The 22941-nt window shown below is 37.0% G+C and overlaps 2 protein-coding genes across 2 annotated transcripts; both read left to right on the top strand.

Annotated features, from left to right (window-relative positions):
- The first annotated feature begins 2248 nt into the window (after positions 1 to 2248).
- On the top strand, positions 2249 to 6935 carry LOC106709621 (ras GTPase-activating protein-binding protein 2). The gene is made up of 9 exons (XM_045679505.1): positions 2249 to 2366; positions 4221 to 4380; positions 4826 to 4967; positions 5052 to 5210; positions 5293 to 5596; positions 5730 to 5864; positions 6254 to 6319; positions 6430 to 6659; positions 6785 to 6935. The coding sequence occupies exons 2-9, from the start codon at positions 4283 to 4285 to the stop codon at positions 6923 to 6925; spliced, it is 1275 nt and encodes a 424-aa protein (XP_045535461.1). The 5' UTR covers positions 2249 to 2366; positions 4221 to 4282; the 3' UTR covers positions 6926 to 6935.
- A 4304-nt stretch (positions 6936 to 11239) lies between these two features.
- Positions 11240 to 21028, top strand: LOC106709895 (SPARC). The gene is made up of 9 exons (XM_045679204.1): positions 11240 to 11336; positions 18150 to 18224; positions 18308 to 18445; positions 18864 to 18945; positions 19031 to 19146; positions 19251 to 19397; positions 19503 to 19705; positions 20165 to 20312; positions 20549 to 21028. Exons 2-9 carry the CDS (start codon positions 18162 to 18164, stop codon positions 20594 to 20596), a joined length of 945 nt encoding a protein of 314 aa, XP_045535160.1. The 5' UTR covers positions 11240 to 11336; positions 18150 to 18161; the 3' UTR covers positions 20597 to 21028.
- The last annotated feature ends 1913 nt before the right edge of the window (positions 21029 to 22941 follow it).

Genomic DNA, 22941 nt, shown 5'->3' with positions numbered 1-22941 from the left:
ACGCCACTTTTTAGCAAGCGTTCTATCCCTTCCACTTATTTAACCAATGAGCGATAAGGCGTTTGCAGAGGTCAATGGCATTCTTTTTGTGTCGACAAGGATAAAAGATGTCTTCAAGCCTTACACAAAAGAGATAGCAATAACAGAAACCGATCAATACTGGTGCCAACAAAACGTCGTTAGTTTGCCGCCAAGCCGCCCAAAACGTAATATATTTTTAGTCGCGTTCAAAGCTATCTTTTTTTAAGTGATATGAAGTTGCTCTCTGAAATTATTAGATTCGGAAGCTTCATTTATACATGTATAACTTATATTGGCTAAAAAAGCTGAATAACAATTTCGATACTTTTAACGGAATGAAAATTTTAAAATATATTCCTCTGTGCAATTACGCTTTACACAATATTCAAAAACCGGATAAGAATAACGTCATAAAATTATAAGCCGGTCCGATCACTCATATGCTCCTTTGTCATATTGTCCCAAAAAATACTTAATTTGCTTCTGAAAGTACTAAAATTCTATCAAGAAAATTTTTCTCAAAAGGAAAGAAGAAACAATTCAAAAATATTGAATAAGCCTAGTATTAAATATTTTAGTTTTCAGAAGTTTGAGAACAACTTGTAGCAAATTGTGTAACCAAACTTAACTAAAATACTTAACGATTTCTTATTCTTATAACCACAGGTGGGCACAGTTAATCGAAAAGTTAACTTCGTTAATCGTTAATTCGTTAATTAAAAAATTAACTTCGTTAATCGTTAAAGCGTTAAATTTTCGAAAATTTAACGCAAGTTAAAGTTAATCGTTAACAGTTAACCATACCAAAATTGTACATACTAATTTCACATTTATTGTGGCGACACTTGTTTAAAATAGTAATTTGACTATACATTCTATAACACATTAGTATTAGAGACAAGTATGAATGCATTATAGTATATTTCATTACGAGTGCGGAAACCCTGTCATTGCAAAGAGTTCCGACAAATGTCTACCCGAGCCGAGGCGCAGCCGAAGGTGAGGGTTGACAGTTGGAATAAGTTGTAATGACAATTCCGCACGTGTACTAAACAACTATTTTTAATATAGTTGCGAAAAATGAAACAATTTAATAGAATATTAAAAACACAATAAACTCAAGTAACTAAAATGTTTGAAAAATGGCGCCAACCGTAAAAGAATACAGAGATTTTTTTTTTGTTTTCTTCACCCATTCTGGGAAGGCAAAGGGAACTATGCCCAAACGGTCAAGTCTTCAGTAGATTATTTTTATCAATATGAAATGAAAATGAAATTTAATGAGATTAAATATAAAATGAAACCTAACCTAATTCATTGAATCAAATCATTAAATCTGATATTGTAACAAATTAGGAGCTTCTTTTTTTAAAATATTTGCATGAATCATAAAAACTTCAATGATTTTTTTTTTTGTAAAAACTTCGCGGTTGTTTTTTCTTTTAATAGACATTATTTTGACAGTTGGGAAAGAGAACGCACGAGTTTGGAAAAGCTAAAGAAAAAGCACGAGTAAAAAGTGTTTTAATACAGTTGCTCAAAGAGTGGCGTATTGCAGGGACGAAGAGCGTTCGGAATGTGGGCTATTACATACTCGTGCTTTTATATACTCGTAATGAAATATACTATTTCGAACCTTCTTTTTCTGTTGGTCACGTCTTTCCCGAACGCTCTGATGCATCACACTTGCACGCGAACTTCACATATATCAATTATCAATTCGTTCGTTTACCATTCGAGTCGCCGACAGTTGCCCAACATAGCTGAACTTACGAGCGTGGCGTGGCGCGTAATTTAAACAAAATGACAGCACGTCTCCAAGTTTCTAATTTAACGATTAACGGACTTTTATTAACGGAAGTTGAGTTTAACGGAAGTTAACAAAAGCGTTAACACTTTTTGAAGTTAACTTAAAAGTTAATCCGTTAAGCAAAATGTTAACTTCGTTAATTAACGATTAACGGATTAACGAGTTAATGCCCAGCTCTGCTTATAACGAAAACTATACTTAACGATTTCTGTCACTGAGAAATATTTTACAACCAGAACACAATAATTACGTTTTTCTTAAAATCTTTAACCTGTAAATTCATTAGGCCTGTCTAAAAAATTGGACTTGTTCAATAAAAAAAACGCGAAAATTTTCGTTTTAATATACTAGAGCTTCATTGTACAATTGATTTAATTTAATGAAATCTGGCAACACTTTTTTAGAAATTGACTTGACACTAAACGGTGAGGTAGGCTCTTTTTCTGTTTTCAGTCCCTATTTATTGTAAAAATTAAACGAATTTCGAGACGATTTGTTGCTGAATATACCATTTTGATGCCTAAAATTTACTAAGGTAAGTTTTTAAATGTTTTGGAAGTTTTTATAACTTGAGAATACTAATATTATGATTGTCGGCTGATACATATAATTCTATAGGTTAAAGACCTACTGTTTCGGTGTTACGCCAATACATTGATTGCAAGATGTATATTATGCTTTTATAAGTTTTTTTCTGTATGTTCCACTCAAAATTTATCCAGTGTGGTAATATTTTTGATAACGAAATTATGAGAAGTCGGGGTATCAGAGTTTGAGGCGCCATGCGTACTTTGACAAATCGCGTTACTCCTTTTTAGATCTTGCTTTGTTAGTTAGCTTTTAATTACAGAATAAGGTGCCTTAGTTTCTTGGTGTCATAGAATGTACTGAATTTATGTAGGCCAGACAAAAATATGTAATTTTTAAATGCTCTGTGAAAAAATATATCACAAACCTTTTCTTTCGATTCGCAAAATGATAATTCCTAAAAATATCTTATGGTGATTTTTGTTACAAACATAACTGAACTATTCATAATAATGTACATATTAATGTTATACTTGTTCTGTTTACATTGTAAAATATGTAACTGTAACTGATTTGAAAAAAAAAAACAAATGTCCATGTAACAAGTTGGTCTACAAACCATAATTGTAACCCACTGTAAAATTATTGCTTAATAATATTATAATAATAATAAGAAAGCCTTGTTTATTTACATTTACAATTGTATATCCTACTTTATTTGTTAGTATTGTTAGTTTTGACTTATGTTTAATATGTACAAGTTTAAGTGTTAGTATGGTTAGTTGCACAGCTTCAGATATGGATCCTGCTTTGGGTAAAGGACTCCTCCTCCCATTTCCAAGTTTTTTGGTCCGTGCCAAGTACCATCCAATTTGTCCCTATTCTTTCAGTAATGTCATCAGCCCACCGTTTGTTTGGTCTACCAACACTTCTTTTGTCTGCCCATCCTTTCCATCACATAGCTTCTATGGTCCATCGCAAATCAGTGACACAACTTATGTGCCCAGCCCATTGAAATTTTAATTTTAGCGCTTTTCTTAGGGCATCAGATATTTTTGTTTTTTGTTTAATTCTTTTGCTACATATTTTCTGTATTTTCCTGATATTTAGTATGCTTCTTTCAATTGCGCATTGTGTCGACACTATCTTTTGCTTGGCTTTATTTGTAAAGATCCAGGTTTAACAACCATTATTGCTTAAACAATATTATTAACAGTAACTATATAATAGTTAAGGACAGTCCAATTTTAGTATAATTTTAAACCATTTCTGATTGCTTATGTGGAAGTATTATTGGCTATGACCTTGATCTCCTACAAAATAATGTTTTTTTTTTCCTAAATATAAAGTCAATTCCTAATTTGCAGAGTACAGGAGAGTTGTATGAACATGCATATAAAGTCTGCAAAGTGAATTAGTTTTTTCCATTTAATTGTTGTCTTTGTAAACTTACCTTCAAAAATCTAATATATAAAATTCTTGTGTCACAGTTTTCGTTGCCATACTCCTCCGAAACGGCTTGACCGATTTTGGTGAAATTTTTTGTGCTTATCCGGTATCTATGAGAATCGGCCAACATCTATTTTTCATACCCCCCCCCCCATTTTTTTTTAACTGCGCGCGGACGGAGTCGCGGGCGGCAGCTAGTAAAAGTAATTAATTTTATTCCAGCTTATATAAAATAGTTGTTGTTTAGACTTTAATTTTACTTTTAGATTTTAAATTCTGTCCAAATGTTGTAAATTGGTGATTTAAACATAGCAAAATCAAAAGAATGGTACATGATTTTGTTTAAATGCAAAGTATGATGTCCTGTTATGAAAACGTAACTGTATATATGTACTATGTTATGTATGTGCAGGAGTTGCAGAGCGTCAAGCGGTGGGCAGCGAGCAGAATTAGCGCGCATTGTCGACAACAGCGATGGTAATGGAGGCGTCCCCGTCCCCGCAGAGCGTCGGCCGCGAGTTCGTCCGCCAGTACTACACGCTGCTCAACAAGGCGCCTGCCTATCTGCACAGGTTTACTATTTGTTAACTTTGTTATGTTTGAATTTGTACAATTAGAGTTGCAATAATTAGGAACTTTGGAACAGTTTGTCCTCTAACATGGAATGCATGAGTCAAATGAGAATGTATAATACCATACAATAAATATATTTGTCCACAATAAGCCATTCTTTTAAGATGATAACACATATGAAACTTGTGCTTCTCTGATTTATTCACTATTGTTTTATTATTGTTACTTTTACATATAAATAACAAATTTTGTGTTATTGCAGTTTCTATTCATTATGATAACTAGCTTTTGCTGCGATTCCGTCCGCGCGGCATTTAAAAAAACATGTGCGGTACAAAGCCAGTGACTCTGTATAAACAAATAAGTTGGATTTATTGTTCAGATCACAGTTTGAGTTTTAAATGTTGTTTTAAGATGAAAAACAAATTATGAGGTATGTCGCAGGTTCTACAACAACTACTCGTCGTTTGTGCACGGAGGACTGGACGCGCCCAACCGCGAGACACTGCCCGTCGTCGGTCAGAAGCAGATACATAACCGTATACAGCAGCTCAACTTCCGCGACTGTCATGCCAAGATCAGCCAGGTAATGATTTATGACCTCACCGCTGCAATTATGCGTATAAAATTATTAGCCGTCTAGGAAAAGCTAAATATATTTTTGGTGCAGGTGGACTCGCAGGCGACGCTGGGCAACGGCGTTGTGGTGCAGGTGACGGGCGAGCTGTCCAACGGCGGAGCGCCCATGCGCCGCTTCACCCAGACCTTCGTGCTGGCCGCGCAGTCGCCCAAGAAGTATTACGTGCACAACGACATCTTCCGATACCAGGTACGGTGTTTTAATTCATCCAACAAGTTAGCCGCTCCCCATTTCTGTGATATCGATGTGATAATGTCATTGCGTCGGACAGGACATAGTATTCTCCGACGAGGAGGGCGAAGGCTCCGGGCGCTCGGACGGCGAGGAGGAGGAGGCGGGGCCGGGCGCGGTGGCGGGCGGGTACTTCCCTCAGCCCGCCTTCCCACCCGCCTTCCCCGCGCCGCCCATGCCGCCCATGTTGTCGCCGCCCGCCTCCGCGCCCGCGCCCGCCCCCGAGCCCGCGTCCGCCCCGGCGCCCGCCCCCGCCCCCGCCCCAGCGCCCGCCCCGCCGCCGCACCTCAACGGACACCCGCCGCAGATGGACGAGGCGCGACATTTAGTCGCCGCATTGCAAGGTACGCACTCTCTGAAATAAAAAAAATACGATGTTACTCAAATAAAAAAATTGGCGTCATCTGTCTTTACTTCTATTGTCTTTTCACTCCAGAAGCGTGACGATATATATTTATGTTTATACGATATTTGCAGCGAGCTCTATATCGGGAGGTGTAGAGCACGAGCCGGAGCCGGAGGTGGAGGTGGAGGCGCCGCCCGCGCCGCAGCCCGAGCCCGAACGCGAACCCACACCGCCGCCGCCGCAGCCCGCGCAGCCTCCGCAACCTGGTACACGATCCATCTTGAGACATAATATACAACTTAATTTTTGAAATATAAATATTATAATAAAATTAATATTTTGTACCAGCTGTCGCCCACGACTTTGTCCACGCGGAAGTAAAAAAAACTTATTTAGAAGCCTATGTGTTCTTCAAGACTATGTTTTACATCTCTGGCAAATTTCATCAAGATCCATTGAGTTGTTCACAATTATATTAGTAAGATTGTTATAAAAAATGTAATGCAATGTATTGTTACAGCGGTGCCGGAGCCAAAAACTTACGCGAACCTGCTTAAGTCGGGGTCGGGGGGTGCGGTGACCCGCAGCTCGCCCCCCGCGCCCGCCCCGCTCGCCGCCGCGCCCGCACCCGCACCCACCGCCGCGCCCCCCGCCGGGCCCGCGCCCCCGCCCGCCCCGCACGACCAGCGCCCGCGTCCCCCGCGCGCCCCCCAGCCGCCCGGTCAGCACGCATTTCATACTTATCACTTACCGCCTTCCATGAGGAGGAGGAGGTTCTCTGAACGTAGACAATAAGCCCGCCGTTTATGATCTACGCTTTTATATATCTAGTTGAGGGCGGCGGCGGCCGACGGTACTCGGACTCGCAGCAGCTGTTTCTGGGCAACCTGCCTCACTCCGCCACCGAGGAGGAGCTGCGAGCGCTGTTCGCTCGCTTCGGGCCCGTCGCCGAGCTGCGCGTGCACAGCAAGCCCGCAGCCCCCGGAGCACCCCGACACCCCAACTACGGCTTCATCACCTACGAGACCGCGCAGGCCGCGCACGACTGTCTCAACGCAGCTGTGAGTTATTACAATTATCATATCTTTTTATAAGTCTACATCGGTTTAGTACTTTCCTAACATTTACATAGATTTTAAAATGTATGTCGACAATTAGGTGTAACAAAGTGTAATGTATTGCACAGCCGCTGTACTTCCCCGCGGACAGCCCCGAGGGCGTGAAGCTGAACGTGGAGGAGAAGAAGGCGCGCGGGCGCGAGCCGCCGCGTCGTCGTCCGCTCTCCTCGCACCGCGCCGCCTTCCAGCGCCAGCCCTTCCGCCGCTAGCAGCGCCCGCGTGAGTGTCCGCCCCCGCCCCCGCCCCCGCCCTCGGCCCCAGACACACCCCCAGCCACGCCCACCATCTACTGCAACGTCGTCTGTCGTGTCCACAGCGCGGCCGGCGCTGCTCGGTGCTCCCGCCGGCTTCCTGCTGCTCTACTAGACGTCCCCGCAGCGCCCGCAGCGCCCGCAGCGCCCCGCAGCGCCCGCAGCGCCTTCTGTTACAAATCACGTCCCCCCCCAGGTTCAATTTCGATGTTAATTTGTAATTATTTGTATAAGTTACTTTGCGTAATTTTATAGATTTTATTTAGGTTACTTCTATACTCGGACTTATTGTAATAACGCGACGTTTACCTTTGGTTTGTTTAACGTTATGTTGTGCTAATGCTGCCTCGCGTCTCCTGCGTGCGGCGGCCGGCGACGTGACGCAGCGTGACACTCCGCGTGTCACGTCGCGACACTCGGAGTGTCACGCCGCCGTGACTGGTGACGTGACGCGCGCACACTAACGCTTCGCAGATCGCTTCTCACATTCGTTTTCTTAAGTAGTTAGATAGTAAATTAATGTTTGATGTGGACGTTCCCCCGTCATATTGTAAACACATCGAACACCAACACGTACTTGTCTTACTAACAATTACTTAATGTATCGTGTCTGTCTCACGTAATGACGTCTGTCCGATGAAAATAGTTATATCTCTTGTGACATATCATAAGAGATGTAACTATTTTCATCGGATTTGTCTAACAGTGTATGAAATTGGAAGTCGGACTCTTCCATCTTAATATATTAAAATCAAGTAGTCGTTTGAGAACTTCTTACAGAATATAAAAAAACTTAATAATATATTCTGTAATTTATCAAATGGATATTGTATTTTGGTTACACAAATTCCTCTGTATACGTGTAACAATTTACTTTATTTTGAAACTATCAGATATTTTATAATGGTGGTATTGGATAATTTTTTTTTTTAACAAATTAGTTGTTATATTTTTCAATTCTAAACAATCTAAATGAAACATAATGAGATTGAAAATCAACGCACAATCAGACGAAACATTTATCCACATGTGTATTTTAATATTGTATTTTCCATTCATTTAATCAACGCTAAAGTATTTCAGATTTTATTTAAATAATAAAATTTTATCTAATGATATAAAAACAATAGTAAAACTACTCATTATACAATATCTGATCGTTTCGAGATGTCAATTTCAAATATGAAAACATGTTTTGTAAACTTTTTTTGTAAACTTGTTCATTTCACGGCTATTGTGTGTCGAGTCGATGTCCTAATTCTAGGGCCGTATGTCCCATACAGTACCTAAGCTATAGGACTATTAGACCTAGGACATGTGCGTCTTAGAGACCTTCCCTATCCTGTTGAGAGTGGTAGGGAATTTGTAAAAATTGGAAAATTATGTCTAAAAATTCATTGTGAACAACAAAAGGTAAAATTTTTGAATTTTGGGTTATTTTTAAATCTCCAATGTGTGTGTAGAGCGGCGGCCATTTTGTCACGGATAGTGTTGTACCGTCTGGTTGTGATTGACTCACAGCTGATTGTCTAAATTTAATTTTTGATATTTCATATGAATTTGTTATATAAATACTGTATGTGAATGTATAGATCTTTTCAAATATCTTGGCTGTTCTTGTTGCGAATCGAAACATAGAATATAATGTGTTGTGTAACGAGATGCTGGAGCTGCAAAGATATTTGAATAGACTTATAAAAGTGTAAATTCTATCTGTAAGTGGTTGTTTTAGCCGCCAGCCATCGTCAGCTCGGTCGACAAACAGATTTGGTCGTATGTTTGTTTGTCTGCATCCCATTTGTATGGAGGCGGTTGATCTTCGCTTATTGTAGATTGTATGGAACTTTTAGACTTTCTCTTATTTAAATCTACCCGTCTGTAATAATTAATGTTGGTACATGAAAAATGTCAGCTTTGTTTCGATGTTATTTGATCGAAACGACTTTTTTTTTTGCTAAAACTAGTAATATTTAGTTCCCAGACGTATTTTATCCGTCATTAAAATTACAAACGGGTCTCATTTTTATTATCCTAATAATAATAATATAAATAGTAAAAAAAAAAAGTTTGTCTCGATTGTAAATATTGAATTTGTTACATTTGAATGTAGAGTAGCTCCGGTATATCTCAAAATAGAATATTTTTTAATTGGAGCAATGTACTGTGACTAGAACTAACAGGTTGAATGTACCGCGTCGTTACCGCGTCGTAACCGCGCACCCACCTCGTACACAAGTTTTTTCTTCGCAATATTAAGTTTGTTACATTTTTTTTGTTAATTTCCTATTAAGACGAATAAAATCTTTCTCTAACGTCTTCTAACGTTAAAAATAAATTCTTGCCAATATCCATATTGTGTAATTAAACATCTAGTCAAAAATAACACGTCTATGGATTCAATTACTAGAAAACTGACTTCACCATTTGCAAATTAAGTGTAGTTTATGTGAAGGTGGTGTGCGCTGGTCATCCATTGCTGGATACTTCATTATACCTGAGTGAGGAATAACGCGGTACGATACTTGTAATTATATACACGTAACAATGGATACTTTATGGATTCCTAGCTTGTGTACGGAGCGTTGTTGCATCACACCGGCTACTGTTGTATCCATCTTACCTCTCATCATATGAAATATCCTCCACATTCTAGAAAAAAAACATAGATCTTTCGTTAAAACCATTAAATGATAGTTTATTGAGATGTAACATTGCGCCGCAGCCGAGCTCTCGTACGTTCAAAATTATCTGTACTTATTTATTGTATATACATTGTGAGTATCTTCTCACCTGGCCTCGGGCGGACATCGGTTATATCACTAAATTAAATTATTTCCTTCAAATTATTACACAAATAATTAAGAAATTAATAGACTCACTGATCAATTTTTTTTTTCGTTAGAATTATTTTAAATTATGTACACTTTGTATTATTTGTTTATGTTATTTATAATGAGAAATAAAAGAGCTTATTTTTCGTTAAAGTTAGTACATATTATAAAACTGAAAGACATTTTTTTTCAATCATTGTTATAAATAAAAAGAAATTAAATCCACAAGACAATACAAATAAAAACTGTGACATTAATTGACTAATGTAATAGTTTAAAATTACACTGGTGTCCGTCCCCGCAGCCATCACAGCAGAGTTGAGACCCCATACCGTGACCTCAAACAACACATTTTAATTTATCAGAGATATAATTTTTGTACCGACCTCGTCTCAATTCCCGTGGGGTCTGAACTTTGTTCCGATAACATTTGGTTTTTGGACAAATATTTGACGAGCAGCGAGTCGTGTGCTCGCTGCTGCCCTCTATAATAGAGATGTACTTTTTGTAACAGACGATGTGTTTTATTTCAACTACCCTCACACCTCACACTCACATTTGACAAATATAAAGAATCGATTACCTTTGCATCTGACATTAAAATCTATATAAATGTTATAGGTGTGACCTACTTGCTAAAGTTCGGTCTTTTGTCGATAAGCAATCTCGAATTGTGAAATAGGAAGAAGCAATTATGTATATCTGCTTTGCATTGAGACCTTGTATGAAGTATTTTCTTGGGATAAGCAAAAATTACGTGATATCAACCACTCTAAGTCAAGACATTGATGGATGCCACAGTGTGGTCAGTTGATATATGTCTCCACAGAAGGGCACAGCCTACTCAAGTTAGGGGTGACTAGGCCGTAGTCAACCACGCTAACCGAGTGCGTGTTAGTTGACTTCATACATATCTTTGAATATCTTCACAGATATATGCATCACGATGTTTTCCTTCAGCGTAAGTACGTCGGTTGAATTTATGAATTAAAATCAATAAGAGATCGAACCTGGAGGAATAGATTCCGGTCCGGTGTTGTCAAGCACTTCACAACTGCGCCACTGACCACTGTTTAAGTTGCAACTGTTAGAGTACAGATGGCGCTTAATTTGATAGAAAAAACAGTTGTAGCATCAATTTAAAAATTTGTAGATTTTCCTATATTTATTTATTTTACCTTATTATTAACCTTCACTTAGCAGTTTAATTTGGACAATGTATCATTGTCAGTTAAGTTCATATAAAAATTCTGGCTCTGCTCGATTTTGTGGCATTATGCAAGAGGTCTTAGATTGAAAACTTGACGTAAGCACAAGAAAAGTGCAGTACATCAATGAAATAAATAAATACTAAATTTTAACACATAGTTACAAGTAGGGCGTCTAATATATCGCGTACAATGTTATGACATAAATAACAAAACTGATGAGTGCGCGTGCGCCGGCGCGTCGGGTGCGGTGCGCGGAGTAGTGCCCAGTCGGCGGCGCGCGCTCGGGTCGCAGCCACCACTTGCACTTGTACGGGAGCTTATCTATTGGTAAGTGCTGATGTTTCACATCTTGTCACTTATTTTTTTTTTTATCTAAATATACAATTTTATATTCTTTATATACAATATTTTGGTTACAAAGTATAGGCAGTGTAACCCTTTAACGGATATACAAATTCATTTTATTTTATCTTTATTATTTTAATTTTTGTTTATTAAATTAAATTTATAATAATGAAACACGACTGATACATTAAAAATAAGGGCAACAGGAAGAAACGGTACGGGCCAAACAGGTTTCTGGACCTTATCTGGAGTAAGGTTAAAGGTTTTTTAAAAAAGATTTTGATCTGTATATTGAAAAATATTTATTACTTGGATAAGTTATATTTTAAATTCCTAATGATTAACTTTTCCAATTATATACTACATATATATGACTATAACACATATAATAACAGTGCAGAAGCTTTTATGAAATGCTAGTTCTAAAGAAGTTCTAGTTTCAACGTTGTTTGAACTTAAAATTGTTCTGTCTTTGTTTTAAATCATTAAAAGGCAATATTGCTTTGCGATAATTTTGTTCTTTCAAATAATAATTTTTCGCGGCGATAAATTGCGTGAAGCAAAACATTGCTTGAAACAAAAACTTAACACAACTTTTAGCCAAAGTTCTTTGAAAAGTTTTAAGAAATCCACTAATTTTCTTACAACTTCGGCATCGGAAATAAAACCTCTGAATGTCCTATGAAGGTAATGCTTATTTTGAAACCATTAACCGCTTCATATCTCGAAAGCTTAATTTTGAAAAGTCATTTGTAAAAGATGGGAGAATCGATGATTATTATTGACAACAAGTGACAACCGCTAATCCTGTCATCTGTAATTATTATAAATTACTCAAACATATAGCCCAGTTTAAACATAAGTCTCGAATTACATTTTCAGTTAATTAACTTGATAAAGCTTCATAAAAATTGTGTAATCTTATCGCTTATTAAATTGTATCAAGTTTGTGTTAACCTTTGTGAACCCTGACCTAAATATATTTAAATTTAGGCAACTGAAGATAAATTAATATATTAAAAACAAATAGTAACATATATCCGCATACAGTATTTATTTAATAGTAAATATGATATCAATAAAGACATATTTATCAATAAAACTATTCTTAAAATCATACAGAATTAACATATCTAAGTTATATTTTAGTTTAACAAGATAAAAACTTTGTTGAAATACACCAAAGCTATCTACAAACCGGATACGAATTGTTTCAAAATTGAAATAGTTTGACAGGACAAGCCTTCATTTTAGTCAAAATTTTTGACTATTCTATTATTTATAAACAATGGAATACTTATATTCTATATTTTTATGACTAGGTTTCAATTTTTTCTGTTATACCTGAGGGTCTAGCACGAATATTTGCGACACGCGCCTTAGTATCGATATCGACTAAATATATCAAATTTTGTATAAGATTTGTTGGTGTACTTTACGTCCAGTAGGAGCGCTGCAAAAATTTTGTCGATGGCGTTACGAAAACGTTCCAAAGAATATTCGTGCTAGGATCTCTGTATTTTTTAATTATGTCCGTGGTGTAATGGAGAGATTTCATTTCCAAAACATCTATACACAAACATCTCTATTTTTTTTGATGTTTGAGCATTGGAAAACCACGGCTATATCAGAGGATCTATCACAAATATTTGCGATATTCATTGTACAAATCCGATATGTAATTTTGTCGATATCGTTACGATTACTTTCTTGCAAATTTTCGTACTAGGCCCTCAATATACAAGTTTGTGTATCGCGTTCGTCTTTGTTTTTTGTTTACGTGTGATGTTCGCTCGCATTGTTGTCCAATGCCCACACATTCGACACACTGTTTGTTGATCATTTTTGACTAATTATTTTGATTCATCACCATCTTGTCGACGATTAAGATCTAGCACAACTTTATTTATACGTTTATTAATTAATATTTTATTGTTGTGTATAAATGTTTTTATCATTTGTAACGACGTTTTATCTATTCGTCAAAATTCCTTTTCGTCATTCTCTAAAACTGTTTATTTTAACTACGTAACTTGTAACATGATCGTTGCCCGATCATGTTACACTCTACAAAACAACTTAACGTATTGAAGAAAACCTTACGATAGAGCTTCGTCGATGAAGTATACATATGTGTCATATTATTTGTTCGCATAGTACTTTAACGTATCTCCATCATAAAACCTCATTTTAGTACTTTGACTGCTTATACAACTATTTCCGCGAATATTTGCAGTTGTAACCGCAATAAAAATGGCTATAAAAGATGTATTTTTTCATGTTTATCAAAGCGGGGTCGCGCGGCTATCTGCAGCGGTGATAAGCAGGCTTCCGCCGCCGCTCAGCCTCCCCCGCCGCGCGAAGTCCCCCGCAGCCTACCGCCTGAGCTTTAACATGACCTAGTTAAGCTTTTAACACTTGATCATTGTACACTTTGTCTTGCCCTATCAGTAGATTTTTAAATAAAGCGTTTATAATAGTTATGAATCTAAGCCAAAAAGTGGTATCAAATATGTAAGCTTTTAAATTTAATTTAACGAATTAATACAGGCTTCAATTACGAATATGTGTTGTGATAAGATGCTTCCTAATTGGTCAATGCTAATGGTAACAAATTAACGATTCCTTTACATGTGTTGAACCACAAATCCTGCTTTTATAGTTTTCAGTTTCTTTCAGCCGGCAAATGTTGAGATTATCTGCGACACAAGAATTGAACTAATGTGTTATTTCTAACAATTAATATATATAAATGTTATCACATGTTATTTTCGCAATGAATCAGAGTTGATATCGCTGTAGGAAGCGGGTGGCAGGGCGCGAAGCGCGGGGGCGACGGCCATGTTGCCAAATCACACATGTTACGTCACATCCCTTAACATGAACTGTCGTATTACTTCGTTACTCGTACTCAGAGTCACTTCATGGTTATTAAAACACTATTTTAGTACAGATTTCGCTTCACTTAATGTAATTTATTGTATTTTCTACAACCTCGTTCATATTTATTTAGGTACTTTTTAGTTATAAAAATATAACAAAATCCAATGGATGATAATTTTTAAGTATTAACGCGACATAGATACGCAGATTCGGTCAGCAGGACGGGCGCGGGTCAGCGGGTTATCAAATGTTTAAAAATATATCTGACATCCGTCATCTTGTGCTCCCAATCTGCTGTACGAAAGAGGCTATGTTACGGTCAATAAAACAATTATTATGTACCTATTTCGGATTAATGTCATTTGCTTTACGGTTTTTGGTCATAACTTTACACCCATAACTATATGAGGACAATTCTTTTCTATTCCTTAGTTTTTATATTAATTTATTTGCCACCTAATGCATACATAGTGCCAATAATAGTAAATCAGTCTTGCGACCAATTGTACCTCGTATAACTAAACGTGTCCATCGAGGCAGAGGTCTTGTGTTAAACGACGAGTGTCACCAACCAATTGAAATGTGAGGTAGCTGTGTATGTTATTTGGGTCAATAGAAAAATATGTTCGCGCTGCTCCCGTTTGTGGTCGGACAATCACTGTGTCCTTCTGTAATCAGAGCAGTTATAAATCAAATGCTTACAAATTAAAACAACAACACGAGAAACAGATTTCAATTACAGCGCACATTTATTGCAGTTTAAATTATAACGTAAATGAACAACTAAAACTTTTATTAATTCGTAAGCAAAAACTCAATGTGAAACTTCTTCGTAACAAGTTCCATGAACGTCAGCTAATTGTGTGGGGGCGCTGGTGTCGTTACATTTTGTTATCGAGCATGTTTCGGTTGCAGATATAAGGGGTACAGAAGTTAAATTGAATTAAACTTGCTTATGCTTTAGTTAAATATATTAATAAACGTCTATTTCGAATATTTTGATTACTCGGCCTGGACTTTGTGAAAAAAATATTGTAGAATGCGCTTTGCGTTCCATAATCACAATGATTTTGTTCAAAAAGTAACGCCATCTGTGCAAGTCCCAAAGAAACGAGCAAAAGAAAGTATAAAACTTATTTGGCACCAAATGACATTTGAATAATTTGCATTTTTAACTAGGAAATATCTTGCTAATGCTATAAAAGCGAAATTTTAGACATTTTAGACATAGAAATTTTAGATGTTATGATTACATTTGGCACTGATGAAGAATGTAGTAGGTTGAAAGAACAAATAAACCACTTATTAAGTTTTTTTTTAATTCGGCTCGGACACAGTCTCGGCCGACAGATACTACTAAAGTATTTATTTATGTATGGATTGTGATGACATCATACTTCTGTCGTCCGATATATTAAATTCGCCATGTAGTTACATCAGCGCGCGTCTGCGAAATTCATCAGCCACATGACATTTATGTTTTCAGCAAAAATTAAAATATAACGTCAATTGTATGACCATAACATCTGTCAAACTGAAGTCAGAGTTAGTCCACTCATTAGGGATGCATTCCCATAGCGAAGTTAGGTATATTAATGCTTTGGATTTGCTTACGCAAGACATACTTCTATATACAAATATTAGGTACTGTAATTTGATGCGACTGTTGCGAGACTTTTCGAGGAATTTTACTAGCGCGTTGTCTTCGTTACAAGTTATCATATTACATATATTTTGTAATATAATTTTGATGCCTGTATTAATATCAGGTATGTTTCAGAACATACTCTAATATCATTCGATTTATATAAGAGACTTGAGTAGGGAAGGAATGAAAATGTGTTTTTTTTTCATCCGGCAGAGGTCGCTTTACGTCGTAGTGCACTGTAACCTTATAGTGCAACGTCCTAAAAGGGCGACGCACGCACAATATCAGCCGTCACAACTAAACACTGTTAATATAAACAAATTTCTAAAATACGCTAATTAAATTAAAGTCTAGCGGTTGTCAGATGGGAGAGGAGAATGTCTTTTGCCCCCTAATTTAATAGATGAAAATATTATGATTTTAAAACAACACATTGGTTCGCTAAGTGTTTCTACATATGAAAATATTATCTATTCTCTCAAAGCAAACCGTTGGCTTACCAATCGTGTGTACATATGCTTCCAAAACAATCTTACGTAATCGTAAACTCTATCCGTGTAACTTTCCTCTTTGTTTATGACAATAAACACTGGTTACATTTATCATTGTTTCAAAACCAAAATCTCTGTATTAAACATATCGTCATTCCTCTCATTATGTTTAGCAAAAGAAAGCTAACAGTATATAAAATATACTGTTAGCTTTCTTTCTTTTTCTTTAAACAGAGTTTTTTGTATCAGAAACCAACGATTAGTCACAGACAAAAAAGAGGAGTATTGCAGAGACATAATATCTCTATGGTTTAATTTAACTGTTAGTTACTGTACATAAGGAACTCTCTCTTATCTCTGTTTTTTTTTTTACAAGAAAGGATTTTTGCAAGAAAAGGATGGCAATATTGTTGTTATACAGGTAAAAGGTCAACGTCAATGTAGAATTACTGTTACAATTACTCAACAACTTTACACTGCAAAATATCTTTACGAGTTAGTTTCTTGGAATTTAACGTTCAATATATATTTAGGTTACCTAGATTTTAATAACAAAACGACCATTGCACTGTATTCGTGCCTCTGTCTACTTGACTGAAATAGAAGCACCTTTACGAGTCTGTGGCCGCCGCAGCGCCGCGCCATGGCCGAGCGCTCATCTTGAGCAAGTTTCCACGAAGTCGCGGTCGATGCGCGGATGTTTACGGTTTGCGCATGCGCCGGTACGATAACGTACCTACTAGAACCTACCTATGCCGCCCGTCTGGTCTGCATTACTAAACTGAAAACTATTTAATTTAGAATAAAGATGATGAAACACTGAGCGCAATATGTAAAAGGTTTGTTAGGGTCCCGCAAAATACAGATTCGAAAAATTCAAATATTCCATATGAATTAATCGAAACAATTTGACACTTACTCAAAAAACCATAGTTAAAAAATAAAAAAGGAACTCATATCAGGAATAGCGAATAGCGTCACTGTAGTTTGTGTGTATTTGTTTTTTTTTTCTTTTATTAGCCGACTTCAAAAAGAAGGAGGTTATCAATTCGACTGTATTTTTTTATGTGTGTTACCGCGAAACTCCGCCCCTGGTGGTCAGATTTTGATAAAAAATATTTTAATCAAAAGGAAGTGCTTGCAGATGGGTCCCATTTTTTTGTATTACTAATATAAACTAACATTGTTGTTAGAAGCGAGTGACTTTATAATTTTGTTTGTAAACTGGTCTCAGCAACAACAAACATCAGGCTCGAGCAGTTTGTTGAGTCATTGTTGATTTATTTTAAAGCATATCAACTATGATTTTGTCAGTATTTACTAATACAAATTGCTATGCTGTGAAGATCTTACCATTGAATATGATTCAGTCACGTGTGTTTTGTCTGTCTGTCATAATCAACATAGATGACATCATTATTGCTTTATTTATTAGGTCACAGGCTATAAAATCCGGCAGCATACGGTTTACAATTGCTGTTCTTAAGAAAACAGTTTGTACTAATTTAAACACAACTCGTTTGCAATACTTTTGCGTCTATGGAGATATTTTTCTACAGAGCGGTGCTATGCAATAGTTTTAACCCGTTCATCCGAGTATAGTAACTAACAAAAATATGCCAATTCACATAAATTAAGCTTAAATCAAAAATTCTACATCGTAACAAGTTTTGGGTTTTTACGTGACACCAACCCGGCTCGATTTTTGTTTAAAGATTGATTTGATACTTTATGGTTTTACCTCGTTACTTTATAACTTATGTTTTGTTGCAGAATTAAGATAAAATGAGGGGACGTTTGGTGCTGCTGGCACTGCTGGTGGCAGTCGTCTGCACCGCCGATGCAGAGGTAAATCCTCCACTAACTACTATCTCATATAATCTATGATTATCGACTGTAATGATACTGAACGTATTGAATGTCGTGGACAGAGACACCGTCGTCGCCACCGACGGCTGCGCACCACCACCACGGAGATGCCGCAGCGGCCGATGCCGCCGCGCGAGGAGGCCGAGGCGGAACACCTCGAGCTGGGCATGGCGGAGCGCCTCGACGAGCGTCGCTTCCAGGTATCACACTACGTCACGTATACAACCATACATTTTTAAATTTCCTGAAATTTTACATGATTACTGATGTAACTTGACATATACACAATCAGACGAACAGTTGAAGTATTGCCGGTCTTTAAGGAAAGTGTGTCCTCTCTTTATGAAAGCTCTTAATCCTTTAATTCTTTTGCAAATATTGTTTTAGTAGATCAGCACCTGGATGATATTTTTATTTCACAGTAAATATATTCTTATTCTTAAAGTAACACCTTCTTACGAAGGTCGGCAATCATGAAGGCAATCTGCACTCTCGAAACCACGGTGCAGGTTTTTAGTCAGGATATCCTTCTTCGTCCCACACTTCTGCTACTAAGTTCTATACTTCTACACTTCTACTAATAACTAAGCAATGTCACTTAAATAACTTTACTTTCAGGAATCTGAGAAAGCCCGCGTCAATGAAATTCTAAATGAAAACTCAAACGAAGGAAATTCTGACAACGAAGTTTTTATTGATGGTGAGTACCAATATTGGCAAAAACAATGAAATTATGATCGATTAATCAAATCCAGAGTAAATAAGTTTGTTCGTCCTCTGTGTAGACCCGTGTCTGAAGGTGCACTGCAGCGCGGGCCGCGTCTGCGAAATCGACGAGCACGGGGACGCCGTCTGCAACTGCATCAAGGAGTGCCCCTATGAAACAGACTCCCGCCGCAAGGTAAACACCATGCTTGACATCGTGAGCAGTACTAGACCCACTGATAGTTCGATGAGCTACTGTTTCTGCTATATGAATTTTACATTTGCATGTGTGTTGTTCAGGTGTGCACGCACCACAACGAGACGTGGTCATCAGACTGCGAGGTGTACCGGCAGCGCTGTCTCTGCCTCGACAACTCGGAGCTGTGCCGCGGCCCGCAGTACCACCACGTGCAGATCGACTACTACGGCGCCTGTCGCGAGATGCCCGTACGTACTCACGACGAGGACACAAGCCACCGCGTCATCTACGCTCTTAGTCTGAAAGTGATTCCCTTCTCCTCAGCTTATGTAACGTATGTGTTGTGTGTGCAGGCGTGCACGGAGAGCGAGATGTCCGACTTCCCGCGGCGCATGCGCGACTGGCTGTTCAACATAATGCGGGACATGGCGGAGCGCCGCGAGCTGACGCCGCACTACCTGCAGATGGAGCGCGAGGCGGAGTCCAACCTCACGCGCCGCTGGACCAACGCCGCCATATGGAAGTGGTGCGACCTCGACGCGCACGATAACGACAGGTTCATACAATCATTAAATATTGCGAAAAACGAACCTATGTGCGTATAGAAGATGTAAGAGATAAATAGAAAGGATCGAAGGAGAATATGGCGGTTTAAAGCAGAAAATGTTGCCATTATGTTTAAATTGTTATTATTAATGTCCTCAGCTGAGCAACTATTTTGTTATTTAGTCAGGTTATATGACAAAAAATAAGTTCAAAGGTTATTAAAAGATAATATTATATATCGGATGTATATGTGACATTGACCAAGGTGCCCTTTACATGTTGCACATCAATAAATCTTATCAATTTTTTTTACATTTCAGTAATTTTGTGAATATTAATATAATAATAATATAGTATAATATTTCGTACAATTATAACTTTATGATATGAAAGACCGAAACGATATAAATATTTTTCAATTGTGTTCTCCCTCTTAACTTTTTTTATCTAAAAGTAAATGTTGTTATAGGTTCGTGTCCCGGCACGAGCTGTTCCCGATCCGTGCACCGCTGATGGCGCTGGAACACTGCATTGGGCCCTTCCTGGACCTCTGCGACGAGGACAACGATCACCGCATCACGCTCGCCGAGTGGGGCAAGTGCCTGCAGCTCGACGAGGTAATACCCACTCCTAGTCTACCTTCATCCCTATATTAGCTAATGAGCAGGTGGCTTTCATTTTTAGAAAACCTTCAATCAAATTTTATTAAATCCTAACTCGCCTTTATTATAAAAATGTTGTAATAAGTTATAATTATAGTCATTTTTAAATATACTTATTTATTAAATATTTTATTAAAAACGTAATACGCTACGTTTTACGCAGCATAATAATAAACCGATGTTGTTCGCAGTACGAGCTGGAGGACCGCTGCGACGAGCTCACCGACGAAGCTTCCTAAACATTTTTATGTACAAAAATCTTTTATAATAAAAATAATTGAATACTTTTAATAACAAACATTTGTCATTCATAATAAAAAATCTGAGATTTTAGTAATAATGTAGATGTATTATAAGGTTCTTTATTAGCTAAGTAATGTCATAAGGTCTAAAAAGAGAGCGCAGTGTTCTAAGCCTTTTAAAAATTATATTAAAAAATACTGAAACACTGTATTATATTCAAAATTGAATAATTACACTGTTATATGTTTCACTGCCAGGATTTGTAATCATAGTATATTTAAAATAAAATACCATTTTTCTACTAAATAAAGTATCTAAACCTGTAAAGTTATATTTAATGTGTTATTGATAATCACTATAAATACTTGAATACTTCTACCGCAACATGCATTTATTATAAATGGCAACACTGTGATCGTACAACCAAAAACTCTTGTAATTAATTTGGATAATTTTAATATTTTTAAATAAAGTATTCATTTTCTAATAAATTATCTTTTACTTATACATAGCTATATTTATTTCATAATGCATGCAAATGAACTAAAAACTTAATGTCGCAAACAACATCTTCATCGTTGAAGAAAAATCAGCTCGCGGACCGCGTGCCCGTGTTTACAAGATTTTTAAAACCGGAACGTCACCAAAAAGCGTACTACTGATATGACAGAAAAGAAGTCGGGTCGGGTCGCTAGTTTTTTTTACATTACTCTAACCGATTAGCCTATGGTTTAGAAACAAGCTATTAATAAGTATTATTAATGTACGTATTATTCATGTATGAATGACCTACTTGATATTGAAAACCGTACCCAAAGCATGGTAAAAAAGTTAACGTTGTAGAAATTTCACCCAGGGCGACACTGCAAGACAATTTTGAATTATATTTGCCACGTAAGCATTTCATATTCGTTCGAGATACCGCAGCGCCGGTGTTGAACAAGCAATTCTGTTTGACTTTGGGATGCTCACATTCGACTTGCAAGTGTTAAGAATATGAGGTCTCGTAATAAATATTTAGAAACAATTAAATAAATGTTACATATAAAGAATAACTAATATTTAAAACAAATTTCAAATTGTCATAAGTTTCCCAGGTCATTATCTATTTATTATGGTTTTTAATTAAAAATACCATTACTTAGATTATCGACAGCCAAACAATCTTACACAAACATTTCTTTATTATTTTAAGTGGTCAGTACTTGATGTTTAGCATGCCTCTGATATGGCTAAACTTATTTAACTATTTCCTGACTATTTATTATTACCATATTGACAAAGATGGAAATGCTTTTCGCGCATATGTAAGTTTGTTTATCTGGGTTTATATGTATGTATATTCTATTGTGACATTCATCATTCTTCGTATCGTCAACGTAAATGGCAAAATTACTATGAGATTTTTGGTGTACTTTACCGGCGATAGGGGGCGCTGCACAACTTTTAATACAAATTTTGTCGGTAACCATACGACGGTGTTTATCACATACTAGCTTTTACCCGCGACTCCGTCCGCGCGGAATAAATAATAGAAAACGGGGTAAAAATTATCCTATAACCGTTTCCTGGTTCTAAGCTACCTGCCCACCAATTTTCAGTCAAATCGATTCAGCCGTTCTTGAGTTATATATAGTGTAACTAACACGACTTTCTTTTATATATATAGATTTGTGCTAGGTCCACTCTGAACTGATTTTGAGAAGTGAGGTGTTAATCGATTTGCCTTCTTCCCCGGAGTGTTATAGCAGGTAGTGACATAGCACAAAAAGCGCATAGTGGACGTGGGAGATGAAATTCCAAAAAAAAAATAGTGAAAAGATGGAGTTCAAATCTCAGTCTCTATAACTTTGTTTCGTTGCAAAATATTTTTTTTCGATGTTTTCGAGTATATCATAAAATAAGAAAGTGTTACGTAAAACATTACAGTTTATTTAATATAAATTTAAAATTCTAAAATCCTTGTTGTGAAAAGCAGGCAATAGATGGCGCTATTTAATCTGTTAAGTCTTTTTTTTAGATTCCGTTATTTACTTTATATTAAACTTAGCAAAAAAAATTACATGTATTGCAATAAAGAAAATCCGTACTTTTCAGTACATTTCAGAATATTTTTTATTGGATTACGTTTAAAAAATCAAATAAATCATTTGCATAGCCAATATTACACTAGTATGCTATACTAGTATAGTAACTATGGTGAAATGGAACGTTATTAAGAAATGGTTTCTAGATTCTCCACTGCTTGGCTTGGCAGCTCTGCGCACGCCCGCCATTTTAACGTTCACCGATTGGTTAGCGCTTGAACAGTTGTTTGTTTTTACGACACTTCCGCCCGCAC

Source organism: Papilio machaon, chromosome 9, assembly GCF_912999745.1.
Source record: "Papilio machaon chromosome 9, ilPapMach1.1, whole genome shotgun sequence".
NCBI lineage: Eukaryota > Metazoa > Arthropoda > Insecta > Lepidoptera > Papilionidae > Papilio > Papilio machaon.
Note: the sequence above shows the minus strand (reverse complement) of the source record. Positions and strands in the feature narration are given on the sequence as shown.